This window comes from Lingula anatina, chromosome 1 (genome assembly GCF_051362555.1).
Source record: "Lingula anatina isolate TDL-2025a chromosome 1, LinAna3.0, whole genome shotgun sequence".
Classification (NCBI taxonomy): domain Eukaryota; kingdom Metazoa; phylum Brachiopoda; class Lingulata; order Lingulida; family Lingulidae; genus Lingula; species Lingula anatina.
Genome location: NC_141767.1, coordinates 44,188,371 through 44,202,656, shown reverse-complemented (window position 1 = coordinate 44,202,656; position 14,286 = coordinate 44,188,371). Strand labels below are relative to the sequence as shown.

At 33.9% G+C, this 14,286-nt stretch overlaps 2 protein-coding genes and 1 long non-coding RNA gene across 5 annotated transcripts; 1 reads left to right on the top strand and 2 right to left on the bottom strand.

Moving 5' to 3' along the window:
• Positions 1-76: 76 nt before the first annotated feature.
• LOC106168495 (galactocerebrosidase) lies at positions 77-11,483 on the bottom strand. 3 transcript variants are annotated; one of them, XM_013547573.2, is made up of 18 exons: positions 11,288-11,483; positions 10,528-10,596; positions 10,229-10,292; positions 9,985-10,073; positions 9,546-9,710; positions 9,333-9,371; positions 8,955-9,082; positions 8,459-8,576; positions 7,916-7,953; positions 7,352-7,476; positions 6,853-6,992; positions 6,220-6,309; positions 5,867-5,956; positions 5,428-5,569; positions 3,421-3,601; positions 2,133-2,314; positions 1,490-1,569; positions 77-1,306 (listed from the first exon to the last, which is right to left on the bottom strand). In XM_013547573.2, the coding sequence occupies exons 1-18, from the start codon at positions 11,444-11,446 to the stop codon at positions 1,124-1,126; spliced, it is 2,082 nt and encodes a 693-aa protein (XP_013403027.2). In that variant the 5' UTR covers positions 11,447-11,483; the 3' UTR covers positions 77-1,123. The 3 variants fall into 3 exon arrangements, with proteins under 3 accessions (XP_013403027.2, XP_013403025.2, XP_086870060.1); XM_013547571.2 differs by lacking the exon at positions 3,421-3,601 and adding an exon at positions 4,046-4,229 and having other exon boundaries at positions 11,288-11,482; XM_087013934.1 differs by lacking the exons at positions 3,421-3,601; positions 5,867-5,956 and adding an exon at positions 4,046-4,229 and having other exon boundaries at positions 11,288-11,482.
• On the bottom strand, positions 4,425-5,421 carry LOC147764385 (uncharacterized). Its single transcript, XR_015334802.1, has 2 exons — positions 5,229-5,421; positions 4,425-4,929 (listed from the first exon to the last, which is right to left on the bottom strand). It is a non-coding gene; the product is annotated as an uncharacterized LOC147764385 (long non-coding RNA).
• On the top strand, positions 11,482-13,630 carry LOC106168496 (U11/U12 small nuclear ribonucleoprotein 35 kDa protein-like). The gene is made up of 2 exons (XM_024074255.2): positions 11,482-11,660; positions 12,000-13,630. The coding sequence occupies exon 2, from the start codon at positions 12,013-12,015 to the stop codon at positions 12,739-12,741; it is 729 nt and encodes a 242-aa protein (XP_023930023.1). The 5' UTR covers positions 11,482-11,660; positions 12,000-12,012; the 3' UTR covers positions 12,742-13,630.
• Positions 13,631-14,286: the final 656 nt, after the last annotated feature.

Below are 14,286 nucleotides of genomic sequence, written 5' to 3'. Positions count from 1 at the left end.
AACTCTTTCCCTTACTATTTACATTGAAAAAACTCAGTCTAATTATTTCTTAGTAAAAATGAAAACTGAAACGGGAAACAAAGCAATAACTTAGTCTTTTTTATTTTCTGTACTTCGATTGTATACAGTAATAAAAGCAGGCCCAATATCAGCTGTATAAAATTTGAGGATACAGGAAAAATTGCACTTTTTTACTTAATTTCAACAAACTTTTAACTACTTATTATATTTATTACTTTCATGCATTTACTTTTGAACCTCCCTTTTTCCATTATGTAAGTTCACTGAATTTTTCAAATACCAGCATATAATAAAATCAGTGCATAATGCTATAATTAAGGGTGAAAAAAGGAAAAGCTACAAAGAATAGGGGAGCTCAGGTAATATATGGCACTTTGGAACATTCAATCATAGAACCTGACAGACAATAGTCTATATATTAAGAACCAAAATTCCTTGAATGCTGTCACTTATCAATACATAGAAGAAATCAATATATAGAATATTTATAGTCCTGAGAATCACTGTATCACATCAATGCCCTTTCTATTTCTTAAATATGATATCAGTTACTGTAGTAAATGTCCTACATCACTTAACACAACTGTTACTCCAAGGTGGGCCCAATTTAACTTTTAAAAAAAATTGCTACTTAGTGTCATCTTAGAGACAAATCTAATATGATTGTATTGCCTTTATATTCTTCATTCAAATCTATAATTTGAAATAATTATTTAAGACATTTTTCTAAGGAGCAGGTAACACAAAAATTTACACAAGTAACTGTCACAGACAATTGGAAAAGAAACACTTTGCACAATATGCAAATATATTTTGCTTTTTAAATAATTTATAAATATCAGACCAATGCAATCAGCCAATTAAAAATTTGTTGCTCAATGTTTTTATCTATACAGCTTGAGATGTTGTAAAATAAAGTAATCATCACAGTTGATCAACAACTATATGTACCTCATTGTGGAATGATATGTACTATTAAATACTTCTTTCATTATATCAAATTTTCTTTTAAAATTTAAAAAATCCAAATGTCTGCTGGGAAATCCCCACTGTAACATAACAGTCATATAAACCATTCTGTTCGGCATTGTTTGTTCTTAAGCTAGGCATGCTTTACCTGGTACTTCAACACTGTATCCTGTGGAGCTTCCACCACAAAGTTATCAAAATATCCAATCCCAAAGGTGTCAGTGCCCAGTGCTGCAAAGCCATTGGCTGGTAACTTGTCAGGAGCCATGAGGGACAACACCTGGTGGCCATCAACAAAAGCTTTTACTGCTTTGCCCTGGAATAAGATGAGAAACTGTTATCTTTTTATTTTTTTTTTTGTTCTTCATAATCCATCTGTTTGGTTATCATTACAAAGCTTTCTTTATTATTTTATTTCCATTTGTAAAAATCAATCTATCAAGTTGTATTCAGAATAAAGAGGCATTACAAATATTCAGATAAAACAGACATTCATTACCACAATATCTAGCCTCAGTGAATTCCAATTTCCTGTTCTGGCCATGTTGTATTTTCCTGATCCCAGCAGAATTGCGCGTGCTAAAAGAAAATACACCAAACAGTGTAATAATTGTATATATAATGCATTACAGGCTCAGGCAGCAGTTTTGAAGTAGAGCTGTAAAATTCAATTTTTGTCATGACATGTACCAATGAGCCTCTGATGATACCCATCTCTGAGAACATACAAGTTGTCTTGGAAAAGGAACTGTGCAATATTTCTGCAAACAACATGTATGCAAGCAAAATACCGCAGAGCTACAGTTGTATGTAGTCTTTTTGTGTATATCTAAACTAATAACTTGTCAGTCTTACATTTATTGTACATTGAACATTACAATTTTGGTGTTGTAATAAGTCTTGTGCTGAGGTAACAGTTAAAGAAATATCATAAATTTATATCTAATTTTGATAAAAAGCAAGTTTTTAATTTAGAAAAGTTGTCAGTACTTTTGCATTTTCAAAAGTTTTTCAAATCATGGTCAAGGAAACATTTTTGGTAATTTTGGCACAATATTTCAACAATTCATTTTTTTAAAGAATCAAGCAACCTTAATGGATACATTTTAATAAGAAACAAACCTGTAGAAGGTAATACCCACCCAAATCCATTGTAAGAAAGACCTTGGCATTACCAAAGGAATCCGTAGGAAACAGCCAGAAGAAGATTCCCTTAGCAGCAAAAGTCTCACATCCTCCTCTGTCCACCCTGGCGGCTATGAACACGCCATCTGTAGCATTTACCAATGGCACCTGGACATCTGCTCTGACAGACAGATCAGTCCTGCAATGGCAGACAGCAGATAGGAACTGCATGAATGCTTAAATTTCTTCTGATCTTATTGTCATAAATAACCTCATGTTTAAACAAGAAATGAAACTTGCGCATTATAGAGATAAATACATTTCCTAATTAAGACAGGTAAAAATAAATGCAGAAAAACACAGTTTGAAGCAAACAAAAAGATTCCACTAATAATATTCCACACAATGGACCTTCTCAAAACAGCTTTTCAGATGTTTCAGTTGTAGGGCACTTTAAACCTTGTGATCTGAAACTGCTTCATGATTTGATGCCACATTAAGTTATTAAATGTGACAACTTAAAAATAAATACACATAACTTTACCTGAGCATACAATTTGATAATGACAATACTTATGTAAAAATTACACAAATTCTAATCTTTATAAATATCACATTTCAAATGAAAACTCTCTGTGACTATGGCATAACAGATACTGCTGTCTGAAATGGACTCCAGTAAGAGTAGAATCACAGATTCTCCCAGATCAGTTTCTACCATGAGGTGATCACCTCATCAATTAATACTCATAATCATACAGCTTGGAGCTAGATGCAGTGCAGATTAGGTGGGAGTGATAGACTGTCATAATAATGTATATTTCTGATATTATAGGCAAGGAAAGAATAAAAATTTATGTGAAAAATGGACTCTCTAAATGTGTTGTTAGGGTAAGTGCAATAAATAACTTTAATAGGAAAAAAATAATACTGCCTACACACTGGTGCAAACAATAGCAAATTGTAAGCCAAAATGTGATAATAAGAACAAATATTATGAAACTAATCGCAGTTTTCTGCAAAATGCTACTGTGCATATTGTTCAACTCAATTGGGCAACTTGAGTGTAAAGATACACACTGTGACTCTCCTCTACATCAGAGACAAGGCACGTTGATTGGGGGAGTCACTGTGAGTATACTCTTACACTCTAGGTTTCATTCAGAGTGAGAGTTTTTAAAGTGCCCATTTACTATTACATGTATCTTGTGCCTTTGTTCAGTAATTTTAGAGGTGTAGGAATAAAGGTGACTTAAGCCCAAATGTGTGTTGTTTTAAACAGAATGTGTTGGACTAAACACATACCATGTGCCATCTCCGACCACAGTCATAGGGAAAGTTTGTAAGAATGGGCACCAGTGGATGGGGGCTCGCAGCACCACCTGCTTAAGCACCTTGGTAGTAGTGGACTTGTTAGCCACAGTGAGAATGTCAAACATTCCCACTTGTGGAGTGAAGTAAAATGGTTCAGAGCCGTCATCAAATGCTGTAGAAATAAAGATGAATTCTTTTTCTAAATTCTACTTGGTTAGTGGGAAGCCATGCAAGCAAGGCCTACTGTTTCAAAGCCCACGCAAATTGTAATCAAACAAGGTTCCTTGCCATCTGTAAGAAATCAGAGTGCCTATGCTATGGTCTCTGCAACACATGCTGTACATCAGACAGGAAGAAACAAACAGGAGAAGATAAGTAACACAGTAAAAGCACAGTGTAGAGAGCAATATGCAGGAAAAAAATCCAGTCTTTGCATAAGCGTGTATGAGAGAAGCACCACTGCTGAGCTCCTTTTCATTGCTTTTAAAATCTTCTTCAATCACCATACCATGTCATGTATGCAAAACTTCCTGTTTGCCACATTCACTGTGCAGCAGCAGTTGGATCTCTGCCAACAAAGTTATCCCTGGGAGAGACCTGACAGCCTTCTGCTTACCATTCAGAGCTCCCCACCAGGGCATTAGGTTTGGTGTTGTTCCCTCCCCCACACCAATCACAGGGTTGCTGCAGGACACTTTGCTTTAGCACTTTCCTATGTCCACTGTGCCCATAGACATAGAGGATCTCAAATGTACCTACTTGTTGGACTATGTCGTAAGGTTCTGCAGACTCATTGTAGGCTGTGGATGAAATATTAATAAGCAAAGGGGTTCAATTAAAGAGTGCAGATGATCTTGTATGAAATATTGAGAATGAAATTCAGAATATTGTCTATTTTTCTTTAATTACTGGCTACTGTGTGGAACAGGAAATGCTTTTATGCTTCTAACTGCGCATTTCTTCTGAAATCAAATAAATACTTGAATGGTCATAAATATATTTCAAAATTTTTATCTTCAAAAATAGTTGTAGTAATTCATTTCTGAATGTAAGGTATCCTCTTCTTACATTTACTGTAGTCAATTCCATCTCTTTGTTCCTTGGGCAATATCAATGTAAACTAAAGGGAAAAGGTAATAAAATATTCCATACACAAACAGCAACTTACTTAAGTCTCTACCTATCTCAAACAAGTAATTTCATTAAATAACATTTAAAAAAAGAAAGAAAATTTGTTTACCAGGTGTAAGGTTCCTTTACTTTAATTGTGTGAATGTATAAAATAGCCAGAAATACCCTTAAATTTCTTATTTTATTAAAATAAATCTTATTAAAAATCCTTTTGAGAGCAACACTAGAAAACATGGTATAAACACCAATGACTCATTTCATATCCATAAGTTACATCTTTAGTCTGGTTTCAACTTGGCATAAAAAAATCAGAATGTATATATTTACAGAGTAAATACTTGGAAAAAAAACCAAGCTTATAACTACCAGCTTTTTAATAAGGTTGAGGATGAATGTTTCATTCTTTTGTCATGTTGAAAACTGAGGTAGACCAAAGTCAGTGCTAAAAATAAGAAAAGGCAATACTTGGTATATGCTTCTATCAAAGCACTGGAAGAGCAGATGTGTACTGGGGTTGACTATTTGTTGAGTGCTCCAGATAAGAGTAAAATTAGGTCTTAAAGAGGCAAATAATAAGATTTTAAAAACATTTTTTTAACAGATAAATACTATGCATTAATGTTGCCAAAAATCATCTAATTAAACACTTGCTGACAAAAATTTGCCACCTGTCAACAATCTTGGCACAGTTACGTGAGTTTTGGAGGGCGGAATTGTCTCAGATTGTTACAGAGGCATGCCCAGTGTCAGGAAAGGGGATCAAAGGTGGATTAAATGAACAAAAAAAAATACTATTTACCCCAGGAAAATTAGTTTAGTATGATTTTTTGCAAGAAAATCTTACACTGAGCATCTTTAAATTCTTACATTCAAAGTCCTCCTTGTAAGGCAACGGGAAGGGCTGAGAGGCAGGTGGAGCAGGATACACTCCTTTCTGACCAGCACTTGAGGTAGTCACTGTATACAAGCTGTCCACTTCTAAAAACAATGTGAACGATCCATTTTGCACCTATGAAAAAAAAATACCAACAAGGCTTATTTCTTAAAAAAAAAACTCAAAAGGGCTTAAAAAACCTATAATGTATTTGTTCATCAAAATGTTTTTAACAATTTGAAATATAAAGGCATGGTGCAAATAATCTAAAATCTTGAGAAAATAAAAAGGTCTACAAACTGTGGTTTGATTAATTAATAAAGGCTGAAAAAAGCATTTACAGTAAAATCATTCATGGTTTGCTGATGATACACTTATAATATTGTATTACGACACTCATCTTCAGTCAATGAAAACATGTTATATATTTACATTAACAGATCCAACTTGCTTAAAGAGTGTTGACGGTTGACCATTAAATCCTAATTTTGTCACCCATAAGTTTAAAACAGTAACAGTTTTCTGAAAGAGGGAAGAATTCATACATTAGTATCAAATTCTTCTTTGTCAAGATAAAAAAAGATATGATAATGACATTGGTAATGTAAATTATAATATTACTTTGGTTCTCAACTTCTCATCATCTGACACTATTTCAAAAATCATAACTTTTGAATGTAAGCAGTATCGAACTTACAACATACTGTATAGAAAGATATACAAATGTGAGAAATTAGAGAAAGATTTTCCCATGAAAACATCTTTGGGTTGAAAAAGTTACTTACAAAGCTCCCCTGTAGTTTGAATGTAGCATTCTGAGGTTTGACTGTATATGGTGGCAATGCTGGTCTAATACATTCAGAATGGTCATGAGACTAGAAAAGACGAAGTATCAAATAATAATATTTAAGAGCCGTCTAAATAAACAAAAATCTCCATTGGTACGGCAGTTGTGCATAACACAGATTCATTTGTTAGTTTTAATATTATTGCAACTTATGGTCTAAATCAATACAGTACTATATGCAAGTAATATTTCACTACCAAAAAATATAACAATATATTAAACAGCTTAGCAATATCACTGCAACACGTACATAAGTTTGCTATTATAGTGAACATGCTCTTTTTTCCCCTCTAGGTTCATTTATTATGATTTATCATTACTGATTTAACTTAACTGTTGCCTTAAGTCCCCATGCTAATAAAAAACCTTTAATATCCTGTGTACAAATTTTGATCCAAGTCCCCACATAACTGGTTGAAGTCCTACATATTCTCCTGACTAAACATTCAACCTACATTCTTTAACATTATACATATTTTATAGGAAAAAAAAGAGAAATATTTAAAACCTTAAACCTTACCATTTCATAAAAAGTTATCATGTGAAATCTATCATCTCTGTTTCTACATACCATGGTCTCAATGATGAGAGTCATCTCCTTCTTGTCAGGACTCTGTAGGGTGACAAAACTGCCTCCACCATACAGCTTCCCCACTCCTGCTCCATGCTTCAGATAGGTCCAGCCTATCTCTGTGAACTGAGTGGTGTGAGCTGACAAATGAAAGGAGAAAATGACTCTTTGTTCAGCACTTTAAAAAATCATATACCTATGCTCTTTTCATACCTGACTGATATGATGACAACTATCTTATTAACTCAATGAGATGTATTGATTTGCATCATACCAGGATTAGCAGGGACAAAGACTGACTGACAGCTTACAGAACATTTTTCTGGCAAGGACAAAGACGTGATTATTGTTGTTTCATGTCCCAATACCAAATAAAAAAAATAATATCTATATAAATCCAGCTTTATTAAAATATGTATTGTTGAAAACTTAAAAACATCATCTAACATATAAAACAAATGCCGTCCTAAAAGTAAGAATGATTTTTAAAAACCATCACCTGTCACCCAAATGGGGCTGGACACCTCATAGTGGCCTGACCACGGCTCATCTGCTGTCATCAAGCCATCATTAGCAAATGGCAGATGGGGGTAATATGATGCCACTAGATTCCAGGATATTGTGCTGGTAAAAAAGATATTCTATTGTTGGGTTACTGACAGGTAAATTTTTTCTAAAATTGTCTGTGACAACAGGGCAGTTTATGGAGACACAAATATGAGGGGAAGGTAAGTAAAAGTAACACCGGATTGGATTGTTAAAATGAAATACTGTGATGTCAAGTGGCTTCAGATTATGTGTGTCAGGCAATGTGAACTCACAGCATGAAATATCAGATATGGTAAATCAAAAAATATCCAGTCGAAGTGTGACAGTGCTAAATCTTATCTTTTTATAACTTGAAAAATAAGGCATTACTATAAACTTACCAAATTCAACATAAGACAATTTATAATTGCTTCTGGTACTAAATTATGTTAGTCCTTTACTATTACTTTCCCAGTAAATAAAAAGCACCATCTTGGACTACAGAAAATTTTTTGCCTTAAGTCTCTACACTCACCTTGTCATAAAACCATTAACATAATTTTGATTCAGAATCTGAAAAATGAGAAAGTATTTGATTTTACAATAGGCATATTATCCACTGTTTGGAATAAAGAAAAACTAAGACAATACCTTGACTAAAGATAAGAGAAAATTTTGTGAACTAAACATCTCTTCTTTTACTTTTTTCTTATTTGAGTAAAGCTACAGTAAATCAATCCTTTGAAATAATTCTATTTCATATTTTAATATGAAATGGAATTATTTTAAAATTATTTTATATTTTAAAATCATGTGAAACCATCTTTAAAGGGATCCCAGTCTTCTCAATCACACATTTCAGTCCATAAACAAAATTGATGAAAATGTTTGCAAAAAGCATACAAAAATTGTTGTAAATGTGTAGCTGCATCATAGACACTGGCAAATTCAAATTTGCATGCTTAAACTTTGTTGAGCATTAAATTAGAAATTTGTCACCAAATGCCTGATTGATAAGAGTAAATTTTGTTTTTTAACCATACAAAAAATAATCATCGATAAAATTTTTTCTACTTACCCTTGCCCAACACCCTGCACCAACATTGTCATTAAATGTGCTATAATCTTCAGAAGACCACAATGGTTTCTTTGTCTCCAGTGCTTTGTCAGTGGTGACTGTACCTGGGTAATGTACACTAGAACATAGAAAGAGAGAAAATTTAATATAAATAACTTGCATATTTATTTCCCAAATAAAAATTGCAGCTAAATATAATGTAGTACCCTACCATTTATAAGGTAGACTCCCCACCCAAAATGAACCATAGGTCACCTGAATAACAACCACTACTGTCATTGCTTCATTTTTTTGTTTATATCAAATGACATATTCTGCAGTAAAAATAATAAATATGCCAAATATGCAATTTTTTTTCTTTTTGTCTGTGAGAATATTCCTGTCAAAAAAAAAAAAAAAAAAAAAAACATTAAATGCTTGAAAAGACATTGGACAAATTAACATATCTCAACTATGCCCCAAATAATGCATGTTTAATTACATATATATTACTAACCCTATGTAATCTACTACTGCAGCAAATGCTGGATCCTTTAAGATATCGTTTGCCACACTCCATAAGCTGTCTGCTGCAACTATTTTAATATGGGTAAAACCATTCATGTCCAAGGTTTTCCTTAAAATCTGAAAATACAGTAATTTTCAAATTTACAAAGAATGTATATGCAATTCTATAAAAATATTTCATTTATGGGATCAGAACAACCTGATGTACATTTGATGCATTTTTTTCAAAATGTTCAGTCAACCAAACTTTTCCAACAATAAATTTTAAGTACTCACCACCCTTACATGTCACATAAAGTGCCTATGTACATTCACACTTGGTCTTAAATTAAATGCCATTCATCTTGAATATAATTTAAAAACTCACCTTAACATAAGTAGTGCTGTATGGTCTTTCATTCCATATCTGAATCAATTGAAAAAAATTATGGGTACTGAAGTTAAAATGAAAAGAAACCAAAAGATTTATGAAATGAAATAAAAAATTAATTAAATCAGTATACCAAGAGAACATGTGTGGTATGTGAATTTAACAAAAGATGCTGCATCTATTCTTTATGCAATAGCTGATAACACTTACCCCAATGTAATCAACATCAACATTGTAATACTTTTTAGCCCCCTGTACCCACTTCAGTACATATGTAGCAGTTAAGTTGGGATAGGTATATGGGTTTCTGGTTCCATTCCCAACCCAACCAGGGAAAGCCCATGGCAAAGCATATATCTTGATATTAGGGTTTCTCTGAAATATATGTAAATTATGTCTCATTTATGAATGCTTGTGCTCAAACTTATGCATTTTTGCAAAATCTTAAAATGATACATATACCAAACTGAATTTCTGATATACCATCTTATTAGGTAAATAAAATCCATTTAATCATGCAGCATTTTATAATTCCATCAATGTTCATGTATTTTTTTTTCTGGAAGCATTTCATGGAGTGCTGAGCTCTGAATTCTCCCTCTGATCATACCTGGTCCCCACTCCACATGCTGAAAAGAGAGACACCCACCTTTTTAGCCTCTGTTAGCATCCACCATTCATAGCCTCTATGGTAGTTTTCATCCCACGCTTCATGCATGTGTGATGCTTCACAACCCTCTTAAATGACATAAAATAGAACCTTTTTTAAAAAATTGTATTAATTTTTTTACAACTAAAGATGAAATTTGTTATAGTCTTATTTATCTGCAAAAAAAGAAAAGTGATCTTTTATCAAAATATTGTATAATGGTAACAAGACATTTGTTGCTCACCTGTGCTTTGAGAATCTCCACCAATTTCAACTTTGAAAATATGCAGTGAAGCACCGAAATTTGGCTGAAAAAAATTGCCTGATCTAGCATGCACTCATTTAAAATAAAACATAATAATCTTATAACAACAAAACAATTTTAAAGATACTCTCTGAGTTTAAGATCTCAAAAACCAGCCGAGCATGAAACATTACAGTATACACATAACTTGAACTATGCCGTATTTTTACAAGTACGCAAGTAATACTTGTATAGTGCTATTATTGAAATTCAGTGACCTATCAACTACAGTAACTTACCTTGAATAGATAGTCAAGTATTTCATCTCTCTGTTTCATTGGATAATTCACCAAAAGCTTTGATGTTGCCTTCAATTATTTTTTAAAAAGTTGTTTTAAAAAGATGACAATTAAATTAGTGTATAGGGAATTAATAAACTGTACACAAATTCACGTTTTGTTAAACAAACACATGTAAAATATTGTGATATGGTGCATTGCAGTCTTTTTCACATTTTATCAAGCAATAATCACTAGAGCTGATACATGGGACACTAATCACATGAGCAAAGGTTCCAAACAACTATACCACTGATATGATACCTTTATCAGTGCTCATACAATGATCTAGACACAATTTTGAACTTGGCAATAAAAAGGCCATAAAGATCTGTGCCATGATACTTGCGGCCACATGTCTTAATCCATTGGGCCATAAAACTTAAGTCCCTATTAAGTATCATTATTTGACAAAATTTAACAGCAATACATTTAATTGTAATCAAAGTCTTTAAAAGGGCATTCAAAGCCATAAAATATGGTGGAAAAAAATAAATAGCTGTATTTCAATGTGTTTAAAATGAAAAATAGTATACCCCAAGTAATCTCTTAGTATCAGAAGTCAATAGTCAAAACCTAGTTTCAGATGCCATACCGTGAGCTACTGCATTAACCACACATAACGAACAGGCAAATATAACGATTTCTATCATATTGATGAAGCGGGACAGGGGTGGACCGAGGACAAGGGGCGTTTTTAAAATGCCGGTTTGCAACTTACACCGCCACCACTGATACCTCCAATCCCATCAAATTGCCTTCCAACGCCAGTCGAGTCGTCGATATCATACACCTGGCCGACACAAAATTCGAGTGTTTGCAAAAAACAAACAAGAATAAACAAAATAAAGAGCTGTCTCGTGATGCACTTCCCGCCCATCTTGGATGCAAGTGTAGCACTAACTATGCTCCGATATGGACAGTGCACTATAATCGGTCTTCTTTTACAGAAAACTGCGTATTGAAGGACTCTTACATATTATCAGTAACTTATTTGTCAATATTATACCAATAATAACGACTTAACGGAGTAATTACCTCAACGGCAAGTGTGGGAGTAAAGTGTGTGTGGAGGCGTAGTGTTTAATATTACGGTGAGTTAGTGTTCATTTTCTCAGAACGGAAACTAATTTCATTACCAATTTAATTTTAACAATTAACTAAATAAATTATAATGACTGTAACGTTAATACTTAATTTTTTTGATATGATAAAACATTTTGATATAATATGAACAGTAAGCTCTAACATGGTTTAAAAATGGGTAAATTACCATTGTATGAATATTCTAATGCTTATGATACATGTAGATCTACATGAAAAAATTCTGAGTACTTCTGATCAATTTATGTTTAAATATCGAGAAGACCTCATGCTGCTCATTAAAGATTGCTTGTTGTAGGTAAAACATTGTTGAACTCATTTTCACTTAGGAACAGGGCAACAATGCAAGGTTGGTCGGCAGTTGCAGATAGCTATGACCCGCTAAGAGCAGGCAGCATAGATGGCACGGATGAAGTACCCCACGACAGAGGTGTATTCAGAGCTATGAACACAAAATATAGACCAAACAAAGGTGTAGATGGAGATCCAACATGCATCATATTTGTTGCCAGGCTTAATCATAGAACTAGTGAAGAAACATTAAGAGAGGTCTTTTCAAAATATGGGTCAATCAAAAAAGTCAAACTAATCAGGGATATTGTGACTGGATACTCTAAATGCTATGCCTTTTTGGAGTACACAGACAATAAATCTGCATATAGAGCTCAGAGGGAGGCTGATAAACAAGTTGTGGATGGGAAGGAGATATTTGTAGATTTTGAACATAGTCGAACAATGCCAGGATGGATCCCACGCAGGCTAGGAGGTGGTTTGGGTGGAAATAAGGAATCTGGGCAACTAAGATTTGGTGGAAAAGATAGACCTTTCCGGAAGCCTATATTATTAAATCAAGTAAGACCGTATGACAATGAACATGTTAACAGGAGGAGGGATACAAAGGACAGATATGAATATAGAGGGCACAGATATCAGAACAGTAATCCAAAAGGAGACAGGGACAGGCGTTTTCACGAAAGAGCAAGATCCAGGTCCACGGAGAGGAGTCCATCTAGAGAAAGGGGTAACAAAGACAGAAAGGAGTCAAACAGAAATCGCAAGGGAAGATATTGACTGTTGCAGAAAAAATTGCATGCAATTCTGAATGCGACTCTGAAAATACTGTCATATCATATATAAATGTATAAGGCCACACTTTTTTAATTTTATGGATGACATCCTGCGCGCGCACGGATTTTCGCCCGTTCTCAAAAAAAAAAAAAAAAAAAAGCCCCCCCCCCAGCCCCCAACGAAGTCAGTTGTCCCAAACGTCGTTATTGAATTTGCAAGGAAATGAGCTTTCTGCGCATGCGTATTTTCGCCATGTGGAAATGTGGCCACTTTGCTGTCAAATTCATCTCTAGGATTACTTTCAAATTACACAACAATAAAAGCAGGGGCGGATCCAGAGAAATTTTCTGACAGTCTTCCAAATTATCTTTGTTGATCCATCTTCCATTTTTGACCGTCTTCCGACAGAAAACATTAAATGGCTGACAATGTAAAGTTGAAAATCTGGCCGTCTTCCAGAAGACCCAGAAGACGGCCTAAATCCGCCCCTGAAAAGTCATAAAGAGAACGGGCGCCATCGTTTTGGATTGGTATGCCATTAATTTTGGGCATGGAGATATCACCTTTTTACAATTGTGCGAAAGGCTGGCGGCGGCCGAAACATTTCTGTGACATTCTGTACAAAGCAGCACATTAATACCAGGTTTTCTGTAGCGAAAAAAGGGTCGACAAGGGCGTCGAGGTATTTGGTGGGCTGAAGGTCGGACAGGCCACCTGACAGTTTAGCTGCTTCGTGTGAGTTGAAGTTGACAAAATGGCATCGTCCGAAATGACCTTTAATAGATTTGGTAGTATTAAGCATATCTTTGCATCATTTTTTAAACATTTCTGTGAAGTGTTCAAAATGCTTTAATATTCTGAGAATACAAATAAAGACACACTGTTTGATTGATATTTGTTTTATTGATTGCTATACCAAATGAATGCATGAAATAACCTTAAATAGATTTGGTAATATGAAGTATATCAATTCATGACTTTTTTTTACATTTCTACGAAGTATTCACAATGCTTTAATATTTTGAGAGCATGGATAAAGACATATTGTTAGTTTGATAGTGTTTCTGTGGTTAAATGTGTGTTTCCAGCTGTTTACTGACAGCATTCCTTTACTTAAGCAGTTTTTTTTTTTTGGACTGTTTTTTTTTTTTTCGCCCTCTCGCACCGATTTTGGAGTACCCAGAGGATGTCATCCATAAAAATAAAAAAGTGTGGCCTAACTCTACCAAAAACAGAAAGGTTTAACAGTATGATTTGCATGTAATAACAGTTAGATTAAGAAACTAAAACGTGCACTGCTGAAATCTTGCCCCTGTTAAACGAGAAAAAGAAAAAATGAACAAATATCTTGTCAACATTGACACAACTATCATATCTTTTATACATGCGCATATATATATATATATATATATATATATGTGTACGTCCACGATACTAGGTAACAACAATGGGTTATCATCTTTGAAAGTCTTTTTCAAAATATTCCTATGTGTTGGATTACAATGGGGGTGCTTTCATGTGAAAGGGTATGGATTTGTCTTATTATCA